Source organism: Marmota marmota, unplaced genomic scaffold (assembly GCF_001458135.2).
Source record: "Marmota marmota marmota unplaced genomic scaffold, marMar, whole genome shotgun sequence".
NCBI classification, from domain to species: Eukaryota; Metazoa; Chordata; class Mammalia; order Rodentia; family Sciuridae; genus Marmota; species Marmota marmota.
This window is the reverse complement of record NW_025999853.1, coordinates 32,933,246-32,945,801: the sequence shown is the minus strand read 5'-3', so window position 1 is coordinate 32,945,801 and position 12,556 is coordinate 32,933,246. Positions and strand designations below refer to the sequence as shown.

Genomic DNA, 12,556 nt, shown 5'->3' with positions numbered 1-12,556 from the left:
TGTTTTTTTTTTTTTTTTTTTTTTTAGCTTTTTTACCTTGCTTTCTTGCATGACACTGAGAAAAGCAACTGAGTTGTGGGCTTTTTTTTTAATCCTTAAATTCCCAAGACACAAGTGAGGAAATTGCTATTCTCCCAGAGTCTCAGTCTCTACAGGTGGGAGACAGTCCCTGGTCAGGTAAATAAAGCTGTTTTTTGTTTGAATTCGAACTTAGAGTGTTTTCTGAGGCAGGCTCCCCATAATATCCCCCCACAACAAACAAACAACAACAACCAACATAATACTATTTATGTTAGCACCCCCCCAAAAAAAGAAGTATAAATCTAACAAAAATATATACAACATCTATGTGAGAAAAACCAAAGTTTTTTTTTTTCAATTTATTATTATTATTATTATTATTATTATTTGGTACTAGGGATTGAACTCAGGGACATTTCACCACTGAGCCACATCCCCAGCCCTTTTTTGCATTTTATTTAGAGACAGGGTCTCACTGAGTTGCTTAGTGCCTTGCTTTTTGCTGAGGCTGGCTTTGAACTCATGATCCTCCTGCCTCAGCCTCCTGAGTTGCTGGGATTACAGGTGTGTGCCACCATGCTCCACAAACCAAAGCATTTTGATAAAAGAAATCATAAAGTGAAAATACTCATGCTACAAATGTTTTCTATATATACCTATATGATGTGTTGTATGTAACCAGATTCCAGAATGAATTGGAGTCCCTGTAAAGAAAGCAAAAGGAGACAGAAGCAAGGTACAGAAACAGCAGGTTACATTAGGTCACTGGCATCATTACTACATTACTATTCATGGTCTCGTTAGGCAAGTTACAGAGTTAGTAACATTATGCAGTTTATTAATCAGTTACAAATTATGTTGCAATGTGCAATGTTAGAAGCTTAGTGTAACTTTCAAGAAAGTCCATTGTTTAAAGTTATTGTTATGTGGATAGGCTTTAGGAGCAGCGGAACTGGGTGCAACATCGTAGTTGTCTAACAAGAAAGTTCCTTTATTCCCAGGAGCTGACTGTCTGAGATCAAGAGGCTGATAAGACTCTAGCACACAGCTTCCTCATGAAAGGCATTACCACAGCAGCTAGGCATTCTGCACTTTTGCAGAAACTTTCCAGGCACGGAGTATGTATTAGTTATCTTACTAGTTCCTGGGATAAACTGCAGAATGTTTCAGCAGTGGAAAACAACATGCCTATTATTCCCTGGGAGTTTGTTCATCAGAGGAAATTCGCTGTCTTGTATATTTCCACAGCTAAAACTCTTACAGGTCTCAGCACCTAAAATACAATTTGTCTCTTTCCAAAGTCAAGGCCATGAAATTGAGCATACTCTGGGAATGTTTATATAAAAATCTCACTCTTAAATATGTATTATTCCTGTATTTTGGGGATCAATATTTAGAATTGATGTAGGAACAGAGGAGGCTGGACACCCGAGGAATTTTCGGGACTGCAGCCAGCCAGTCCAGAGTGTGGCTTATGCCTGAAAGATTCTCTGGACAGAGATTTTGGGAATTTTTTGAACTTTATATCTAGTCTGTGTGTGGGGGGGAGGGTTGGAGCTTCACATGACAAGTGCTTTTCCTTCCATCCTCTAGACCAGGCACAGGTTCCACAAGTTTACCAAGAAAACAGAGATAATATCTTTTTGTACAACAAGCTTACAGACTATTCTCTATCAATCACACCTTTTGTGTGCAAACCTGGCATTTATAAGAAAGAGGAAGCTTCACAGCAAGTGCTTTCTGCAGATATCCTGCCTGCTGATATTCTTTGTAAAGATCTTTCTGACTAGGGAAGCTTAATTATAGCAAGAGATCTTCTGGGTGGGGGTCTGTGGCCTGCTTCAGTATAGTTAAATGTATGAAATAACTCTTTATAATCTTAGCAAGGGACAGCATTGTCCAGCCTAGGTTAACAACTTTCAAACAACGTATTTATAAATTTGGATGCATTTATAAAAATATATTTAGATCTGCTAGTAGTTCATGAAATGAAAATTAACAGGAAATAGTTAAATAAATAAAAACAAACACTTGCAAGATAACTTTAGACAAATTATTTCTCTTTTTCTTAACTTTTCTGTTTGAGAAGGTATTAGTGATAATTATATCTTAAGGTTTTTATGATCTGAATGAGTTGATACTTGCTAACCATTTGAAATACTGAATCACACATAATAGTAAGAATATATGAAATGAATTTTAAATATTTACAAACCATATATGAAATGAATTTGAAATAATATTGACAAACCTATATTATAATTGCTTGAAAATTCATCTATAATCTTTACTTTTTCCCCCCACATTTTTGTATTGGTGCATTATAGTTGTACATATTGATAGGATTTGTTGTTACATATTTGTACATGCATTCAACATAACAATCTAATTTGACCAATATCACTCCCCAGCACTTTCCCACTCCCTCTTTACTTTCCACCCCTTGGTCCCTTTTATTTACTGATTTTCCTTTGATTTTTAGGAGAACCACCCTCACCTTTGTTTTCTTTTTTCCTCTCTAGCTTCTGTATATGAGATAAAACATATGCCGCTTAACTGAGTTAGACTTACATTACTTAACATGATGGTCTCTAGTTCCACCCATTTTCCTGCAAATGTCATAATTTCATTTTTCTTTATGGTTGATTAAAACTCCATTGTGTATATATACCACATTTCTTTATCCATTCATCTGTTGATGGACAGTTTGGCTAGTGTGAACTATGCTGCTATAAACATGGGTATGACTTTAATTCATTTATAAAACTGTATGACTATAATTGACTTATAAACATAAAGATGACTTTAATTTTTCAAGGTAAATACTGAAAAGTGGTATAGCTGGATCATATGGTGGTTCCATGCCTGTATTATCTTTAACCAAAAGTTTCCTATGGACAGACTCCATGTTTGTTAACTTTTGTAACTCTAGTTTCTAGAGTTGGCTCTGACACATAAGAGCTATTAAAGAAATATCTATTAAATTAGTGAGTGCCATGTCTCGTAATGAAATGAGCTGTCCAGGATACAGTGACTTCCCTGTTAATATAATTATTTGGTCAAAGGATGTGATGATCACCAATCACTGATGTATTAGAAAATATGTTTAATCATAGCACTAGTGAAATTGTCTAAAATTTCTTCCAAATCTAAAATTCTATTATTCTATTTACTGGAAAGTGAGGTTTGTATTTTGTCTACTGGTCTTTTTCAATTACCTAACATGCGGCCTGGTAATTTATGTTAAAAGAATAAAGACAAGAACGAAACCATCTTTTGAAGGTCTGCTACTTTTCAATAGTGTGAACAGAAAATAATTTTCATTTTTAAATATTATTGGGGATACCTGTGATTAAACCCAGGGGTTCTTTACCACTATGCTGCAACCCCAGCCCCGACCCACTTTTTAAATTTTTGAGACAGGATCTCCTTAAGTTACTTAGGGCCTCATTAAGTGGCTGAGGTTGGACTCCAACCTGGGATCCTTCTATCTGAGCTATCCCAGTTACTGGAGTTACAAGTGTTTACCACAGTGCTGGGGTATTTTTAAAAGTACTTTGCTTTTTTAGATATTTTTTAAGGCAACCAGTTACAATGTTTTCTTTGTGGGAAATTTATGTCCAACTGTCCCAGTGAAGCCAGAATTAGACAGGCAGTCGGTATAATTAGGTAAATGGAGTCAGGTTGGGTCAAGGAGGCCAATTTTGAGTGAGTCTGGGAAGTTGGAGACTGTCCCCTGAGGGATTGAAATGTTAATTCCTTCAGAGCCCTTCCTCCCCCTTATCAAGAACCTGCCCTTCCTCCTACTAGCCCAATGAGTTGCCCCTCCCTTCAGGGAGCTATCAGGTTGTTTGTTAATGTGGGCAGGGCTGCTCCATCCTGCCCTTCCCCCTTCAGCTCACCTGTTTCCCACCTTTGGGCCATCCCACCAAGCTCCTGGGCCTAGTCACATAAGCAGAAAGGAGAAAGATAAGGAGGAAAAGGCAGGAGAACAAAGGAAGCCTAGGACATAGGGAAAGGGCAGAACACCTCACCTCTTGGGATACCAGGATACCAGCTATGGCCCCCTTCTCCATCCTGGGAGAAGTCTAAATTATCTCTTTTTAAATAAACCCTGCTTCATATGCTTGCCTCTGCATGCTTCTCTAATGTTCAGACTTCAACATGTGGGGAAGCAGGACTCCTCACCGATAACTGGAGGTATCACCAGTGATATTTAATATCACCTTAATGTTGTTGAGTACAATATATACATACCCAAAACCAATGCATACTTTTATTTCACCCCTAGTATTTAAACTCTTCAGAGCAATTTTTTTTTTTTTTTTGAGCAAAATGTTTGAACTAGACCAGGCCACTGCCAAGATTCTAGCTATTTTTACCTGAAATAAAGGAAACAAACAAAAAGTGAGTTCTTTCCTTCTATGAATGGGACAGCCAGTGGCAGAAGAGGAATACTGATATCCCATCCTCAATAGTACTGATGAGAGAACAGAAATATTCTCATTTAATAAGAGTTTTATAATCACTACCTCATCCTCAATCCTGAACTTTCAATTCTTCTATTTGTTTTGTAATTTCCCATAAAGAAGAGAGAAAAATCTCAAGGAAGAAGTCAGGCTTAAAGAGGATATTCTGTCCATAATAAGAATAAATAAATAAAAAGAGCACGCTACACCAAACTCCCAATTCAACAGTTAAAGATGAAAAGGAATTAATTTTTATCAGTATCATAGAAAGAATGGCCATTTCCCCTTGCACAATTACAAAGTCCCTTGAACATGTTAATTATCAGCAACTGGCATTTACCATATCAACCGGTAGTTGGTCAATGAAAGATGACACATCATTCTGAGTCAGAAATCAACTCAGGATAATAATTTGCTACATTGCCTTGTGAACAGCCTCAAATCATTTCACTCAAGTATCCTTTCGATTAGTTCGCAGACATGTATTTTAAGCTTTGTCTGTCGCAAGGCTCTGGCTTTCCTGTCCCACCTCCTTTTTCCTCCTTAATGCTTTGCCAGGTTCTGCTCTCCTGCTTTCTGGAAGATAAGACTTGCTTGCGCAGCCCGGTAGATTGGCAGGTCACAGGGGCGGGCTGGCGCCTGCGCACTGTCCTATCTGTGTCGGGTGAAATATGGAGGCCACAAGGCCCTTCGCCTCCGGGTGGTGCGATCAGTCTTTCCCCCTGGCGCTAGGGGGCGTTTTGAAGCTGTGGCTCTGCGAGCTGTGGCTTCTCCTGTTGGGTTCCGGTTTGAACGCGTACTTTTTGCCGCACGAAGAGGACGTAGACTTCATCAATGAGTACGTGACTCTCCACAATGACCTCCGGGGCAACGTTTACCCCAGAGGGTCTAACCTGCGCTTCATGGTGAGACTCCTGGGCGGTTTCCCAACCTCCCGGCACTCTGGTCACCACGCACCCCTCTGCCTCCGGAAGTCTGGGCCACTGCCATGAGGCTTTGGATTCCTGAGAACCACACTTACACCTTAGGTTTCAAACATAATGTGTAAAATCAATGGCCCTCTAAGACATGGTTATTAAGAGGATTTTGCATAGGACCGACTCTAAGGCCAGTGTGGCACTCAGCTGAGGTGCATATTTTAAGAGGGCACCACTTCAAGAAGATACTTTAATGTAGTAGTTTTCTTTTTTTTAAAATTAAAAAGTCAATCAAACTTATTGACTTATAATCAAGAAAATATCAAAATTTTAAACAAAGACAAGGATCCTTGGAACTGAACTATAGAGAAGCAAGTAAAGCACTCTTAGGGCAGTGCAATTGCAAGGTTAGTCTGTTTTTATTTAAAATTTTGATTTCTTTTTTTATCGTGGATGTTTTTCACATTAATTCCGACTTTAAAAAGTAGTGTTTGTCTTCATTACTGAGTGTACTCTCCACGTTTTGCTCCCAAGGTCTCCTCCCTAGTCAGCATTCCTTAGCTGCCCTGCTACCTCCCTCCCACTTTGGTCTCTTTCCACCTTTTTTTTTTTTTTCTATTTTCATTTAATACCTCATCAACTATTCTCTCCTTGCTAGGAGAATTTCATAATGGTCATTAAAAAATGACCACAAAATCCAACAAGTAAAAGACTGTCCTCTTACTAGGCAATCAGGAGTTTATAATTTACAGTATAAATTATATTACAGGTACTACCTCCATATACATATTTTCTTCGTTCAGGAATAGTTCCTGGCCAAAAAAAAAAAAATAGAAATGGGATAAATAAAAGCATTTGATTTTTAAACATTTGTTATATAGCAATTGCTCTTTTAAAGCCTGTGGCAAACAGCCTATAAGCAAATACCAGCTATATAGAAGTGTTGTTTTCCATATGGTCACTGGCATTTTCAATCATTTGCTGAATTAATCAGAAAATGATACTTAGTTTTAATGTTAATTTTTAAAGTACGATATGGATTAGACATATTTTAGTTTTTTCTTGTTTATTTTCTTTAACTTTTATTTTGCCAGCATTTTCTCATCAAATTATAGGTAGTTCCATTTGCTGAAGATAGTTTTGTCCAAGTCAGATTTTTATCTTTTTAATTCAATCATAGACTTTGGAGATATTTTAGAATTTTAACTACATATTTTCTATCCATTTGGGATCACTTCTGTTCCTTCTAAAATTGGAATTATCCTTCCTCCTGAAAATTAATAAATTCACAATACTTTTTAATTCGACTTTTCATAGGTTTTTATATCTCTAAAAATTAAATTAGATATTTCAAATATAAAAAAGTAGTTTAAAGAATAATAAACCTGGAACTCACAATCCGTAATTTAACATATGAACATTTTTACAGAAATAGTATTTTGGTTATAGCTTAAGACCCCACCCTAAATTTTTTCCTGTTTCTTCTAAAAGTTGGTGTATGTTTCCCAACTATTTCTAGGAAATAAATAATTAGTATAAATACTATATTCTATCATAATAGTATGTTCTATTTAGAAGTTTTCTGTAATATATTAGGAGATCAGATGTTTTATTTTTTATTCTCTTACTAGTTATTCTTAGCATTTTAAAATATATACCCCATTTTACAAATTCCAAAGTTAATCAGATCACTGTCATCCGACATGGGTCAGAAGTAGGCTCTCCAAAGAGGAAAATGAAACCCCAAATCACCCTGATTGGATTCTTGACTTTTATTGCTGGAAAGAATTTCAGGATGCCTCCAAATCAAGGCACAAAGATTTATTTAAGGGCATCAAAGGTATACACACCCCAAAGGCAGGGTGTAGGTGCCCCTTACCTTTTAGAGAAAAGACAAGTGACAACTGCAGGGTTGAGTTCTCTGATTATGTATATGATTTTCCTGGGAAGAAATGTGCAGGTTCTCAGGAAACCTCCTTTGAAAACAAATGCCATGACAGACATTTGATATTTGGGGTTCATTATTTTTTGGGAGGAGGGTTAAGGAGTCTAATCGTAAATCACTTTGGGGCACACTATTTTCATTTTGAACCTGGTTACATTTAAATTGTTTGTGTTCTACTTGATCTGTTACAAGTATATGCTGGAGGTTTTGTCCATACAACTAAAGAAACAAGCATGACTGGTCATGCTCATAGATCCAGTCTTCCTCTATTAAGGGTCTCTTTTTCCCCAAGAATCCACCTATGTTATTAACCTCCTTCCCAATATTAAAATTTTTTATAACACCTAAATTCTTTATATTGCTCTTCTATGTCCATGCTGTTGATGCCAAAGGGACTCTTGGGTTGCTTCCACCCTTTGGCTATTTTGCTTAATGTTACTTTGAATGTTAACAGATAAATATTTGCTCTAGTCCCTGCTTCTCTTCTAGGTATACACTCAGACTAGAATTGCTGTATCATTTGGTAATCTCATGTTGTTGTTTTTTTCTTTTTTCAAAGAACTAGCATTTTGTTTTCCATAGTGGCTGCCCAACTTTTGTTCCTACTGGGAATGCACAAGGATCCTAGTTTCTTCATATCTTTGTCAAATCTTGTTATTTTCAGGTGTTTTTTGTATAATAAATGTCTAATGGGTATGAAATGATAGCTCATTGTGATTTCATGATTAATGACTTTGAGCATCTTTTCATGTGCTTTTGGCTACTTGTTTTTCTTCTTTGAAGAAAGGTCTATTTACACAGAATCTCCCAGACTAATGGAATAGAATATAGGATCCAGAAACAAATCGCTATACATACACACACACACACACACACACACATATGGACAAATGATATGCTGTTGAACTCATTTTTAAAGTTTTATTGGGGACTTTTACATTAATATTCTTAAAAGATATTCATCTTTAGTTTTATTTTGTTTTAGTATCTTTGACTTTGGTATCAGGATAATGCTGTACTCATAGAATTAAGAAGTGCTTCCTCTGTTGGTGTTAAGTCATGTTTAAGTCTTTGGTAGAATTCACCAATGAAGCCATCTAGCTGAAGGACTTCCTTTATTGGCAGATTTGAATTACAGATTTAATCTCTTTACAAATTATGAATTCGTTAGATTTTGTATTTCTTCATGATTTAGTCTTGATGTATGTTTCTAAGAATCTGTCAACTTCATCTAGGTCATTCATTTAATTGACCTACATATGTTAATAGCACTAGTGGTTTTATAATACTTTTTATTTATTAAGATCAGTAGTATTGTCCTCTCTTTCACTTCTGATTTTAGTTATTTGAGGGTTTACATTTCCAGTTTTCCCAGTGCCATTTGTTGAAGAGGCTATCTTTTCTCCAATATATGTATTGACACTTTTGTCTGGTGTGAGGTAACTGTATTTTTGTGGGTTTATTTCTGTGTTTTATATACTGCTACATTTGTCTCCATGTCTGTTTTGGTGCCCATACAATGCTTTTTTGTTATTATAGATTTATAGTATAATTTTGGTATTATACTAAATACTAAATATTTATGAAATATTGTGATGCCTCCTCCTGCTGCTGCTGCTTCTTCTTCTTCTTCTTCTTTTTTTTTTTTTTTTTTTCATTAAGGATCGCTTTGGTTGTTCTGGGCCTCTTAGTTTTCCAAATATCAGGAGCAATTTTCTATTTCCACGAAGAACATCATTTGAATTTTGTTGGGAATTGCATTGAATCTGCATAGCACTTGTGGTAGTATACCCATTTTGACAATATTAATTCTGCCTATCCAAGAACATGGGAGGTCTTTTCATCTTCTAAGGTCTTCCTCAATTTCTTTCTTTAGTGTTCTGTATTTTTTATTGTAGAGTTCTTTCACCTTTTTTCTTAAATTGATTCTCAAGTGTTTTGTTTTTCTTGGAAGCTACTGTGAATGGGATGGTTTTCCTAATTTTTCTTTCAGCTGATTCATCATTGGTGTGTAGGAACACAATTGATTAATAAAGTTTAATTTTATATCCTGCTGCTTTGCTGAATTCATTTATGAATTCTAAAAGTTTTTTTTTTTTTTGGTGGAGTTTTTTTTTTGGGGGGGTGGTCTTCTATATATAGGATCCTGTTGTGGGCAGACAGGTCTTGTTTGAGCTCCTTTTTCTTATTAGTATTTCTTTTATTTCATTCTTTTGCTTACTTGATCTGGCTGAAGATTCTAGCACTATGTTGAATAGAACTGGTGGAGATGGGCATTCCTGTTTTGTTCCAGTATTTAGAGGGAATGCTTTCAGTTTTTCTCCATTTAGAATGAGTTGGCATTTGGTTTATCATATGTAGTTTTTACAATGTTGAAATATAGTCTTTTTATTTCTTTTTTTTTTAGTGTTTGGATCACGAATGGATGCTGAATTTTGTCAAATGCTTTTTCTGCATCTATTGAGATTATCATGTGATTCTTGTCTTTTAAATCTATTGATGTGGTGAAATACATTTATTGATTTCTTTATGTTGAAACTATCTTGCATCTTTGGGATGAAATCCACTTGATCATGGTGCACTATCATTTTAGTGTGTTTTTGTATGCAATTTGCTAGTATTTTATGGAGAATTTTTGCATCTATGTTCATCAAGGATATTGGTCTGGAGTTTTCTTTGCTTGATGTGTCTTTGTCTGGTTTTGGATTTCAGGGTGATATTGGCTTTGGAAGTTTGTTCTAGTTCATGGAATAATTTGAGGAGTATTGGAATTATTTATTCTTTAAAGATTTAGTAGAAATTTTCTGAGAATCCACCTTGTTGGCAGGCTCTTGCTTGATGACTTCTTCAACCTCATAAAATTAACCTGTTTAAATTTTCTATATCTTCCTGGTTCAATTTGGGTAGGTTATATGTCTCTAGAAATTTATCAATTTCTTCAAGGTTTTCATGGGCTGAAAATGGATTTTAGTAATTCATTGGATTTTAATAATCTGCGTTTTTTTCTCTCTTTCTCTTGGTTAGCTTGGCTAAGGATTTGTCAATTTTGTTTATTTTTTTCAAAGAACCAACTTTTTGATTCATTTATTTTTTGAATTGTCTTTTTTAAAATCTTGATTTCATTGATTTCAGCTCTGATTTTCCTGTCTTCTGCTGATTTGGTTTGGTGTTGGTTTGTTTTCTTTTTCTAGGGCTTTAAGATGTAATGTTAGATTATTTATTTGGTATCTTTTCATTCTGTTAATGTATGAGCTGAATGCTATGAACTTTCCTCTTAGAACTGCCTTTATAGTGTCCCAGAGATTTTGATATGTTATGTCATTATTCTCATTACCTCTAAGTATAATTTTTACTTCATTTTTGTTTTCTTCTGTTATACATTCATCATTCAGTAGTGAATTATTTAGTCTCCAGGTATTAGAGTAATTTTTATTTTTCTCTTGTCATTGATTTCTAATTTCATTACATTATGATCTGATAGAATGCAAGGTATTATCTCTTTTTTTACTTGATAACAGTTGCTTTGTGTCCTAAAATATTATCCATTTTGGAAAATGTTCAATGTGCAGCTTATAAGAAAATGAATTCAGTCACTGATGGATGAAATATTCTATATATGTCTGTTAAGTCTAAGTTACTAATTGTAATTTTAGTTCTGTAGCTTCTTTATTTTGTTTTTGTTTGAATATTATATCTTTAACATAAGAGAGAGTTATGTTAAAGTCACTCAGAATTATTGTGTTGTGGTGTGTTTGAATCTTGATATTGAGAAAGGTTTGTTTGATGTACATAGTTGCTCCATTGTTTGAGGCATAGATATTTATGACTATTATTTCTTTCTGTTTTATGAATCCCTTAAGAGGTATGAAATGGCCTTCTATATCTCTTCTGATTAACTTTGGTTTGAAGTCCACTTTTTCAAATATGAGAATAGAAACCTATGCTTGTTTATGAGATCCATGTGAATGATAGTTGTTGTTGTTGTTTTTCCCCCTCTCCTTTTACCTTCAGTCTATGGATATCTTTGCCTATGAGGTGAGTCTCTTGGAGATAGCATATTGCTGGGTCTTTTTTTAATCCAATCAAAGAATCTGTGTTCTTTGATCTATAAGTTGAGACGATTAACATTGAGTGTTACTATTAAGATGATTTTATTTCCTGTCATTTTTATTTATTTTTAGTTTTTTAGTTGAGTTATATTCTCCTTTGATACACTATTATTCTAGTTTAGTTTCACCCTCTCCTATTTTTTATTTGTATTCTTCATTTCGCCTTCATGTAATATTTTACTCAGTATGTTTTATAGTTCTGGCTTTCTAGTTGTGGATTCTTTTAACTTTTGTTTATCATGGAAGGTTTTTACCTCATATTAAAATATGAAGCTTAATTTTTCTGCATATAGTATTCTTGGTTGGCATCCATTTTCTTTCAGAGCTTGGTATATATTATCCCAAGATTCCCTAGCTTTTAGGATCTGAGTTGAAAAATCAGCTGAGATTTAGATTGGGTTGTCTCTAAATGTGACCAGTTGTTTTTCCTCTATTAGCTTTTAAATTTCTATTCTTATTTTGTTTGTTTGGCATTTTCATAATAATTTACTTAGGAGTGCCTCTGTTGTAATTTTGTATATTTAGAGTCCTGTATGTTTGCTATATTTGATTTTCCATTTCCTTCTTAAGATTTGGGAAATTTTCTGTTACTACTTTATTGAAAAGATTGTGCATTCCTTTGGTTTGTAGCTCTGAGCCTTCAACTACCCCTCTGAATCTTAGGTTTGGTCTTTTAATAATATCCCATAATTTTTGAAAATCCTATTCATGGTCTCTTAACCCTTTTTCCATGATTAACTTTATTTTAAAGATTATGTACTTTGTCTTCGTTGCTTTAAACTATGTATTCTAAATGGTCTATTCTATTGGTGATGCTTTCCATTGAATTTTTAGTTTGGTTTATTGATTCCTTCATTTTGAGAATTTCCATTTGATTTTTCTTCAGAATTTCTATTTCCTTATTGAAGTGATCTTTCAATTCTTGTATCTTGTCTCTGATTTCACTCCTTACAGTATATTTTATCTCATAGATTAGTTTAGCTATAAGCTTTGTAAATTTCTACTCTGATATTTCCTTCACTGTGGTGTCAGTGGAGTTTGCTATTGAGTCATTCTGGTTTGTTTGGGTTGGTTTTTTCCTGCTTTTTCATATAT

At 34.7% G+C, this 12,556-nt stretch overlaps 1 protein-coding gene and 1 long non-coding RNA gene across 2 annotated transcripts in view; one reads left to right on the top strand and one right to left on the bottom strand.

Annotated features, from left to right (window-relative positions):
* LOC125617288 overlaps positions 1 to 12,556 on the bottom strand; it is a 49,950-nt gene that overhangs the window by 5,132 nt on the left and 32,262 nt on the right. The gene's annotated exons all lie outside the window — the stretch shown is intronic.
* The window catches only part of Glipr1l2 (GLIPR1 like 2), a 58,446-nt gene continuing 50,952 nt past the window's right edge, over positions 5,063 to 12,556 (top strand). The window contains exon 1 of the mRNA XM_015482606.2: positions 5,063 to 5,395. Within this exon, the coding sequence (XP_015338092.2) occupies positions 5,162 to 5,395 (234 nt within the window). The 5' untranslated portion in view covers positions 5,063 to 5,161. The remainder of the gene's footprint in view (positions 5,396 to 12,556) is intronic.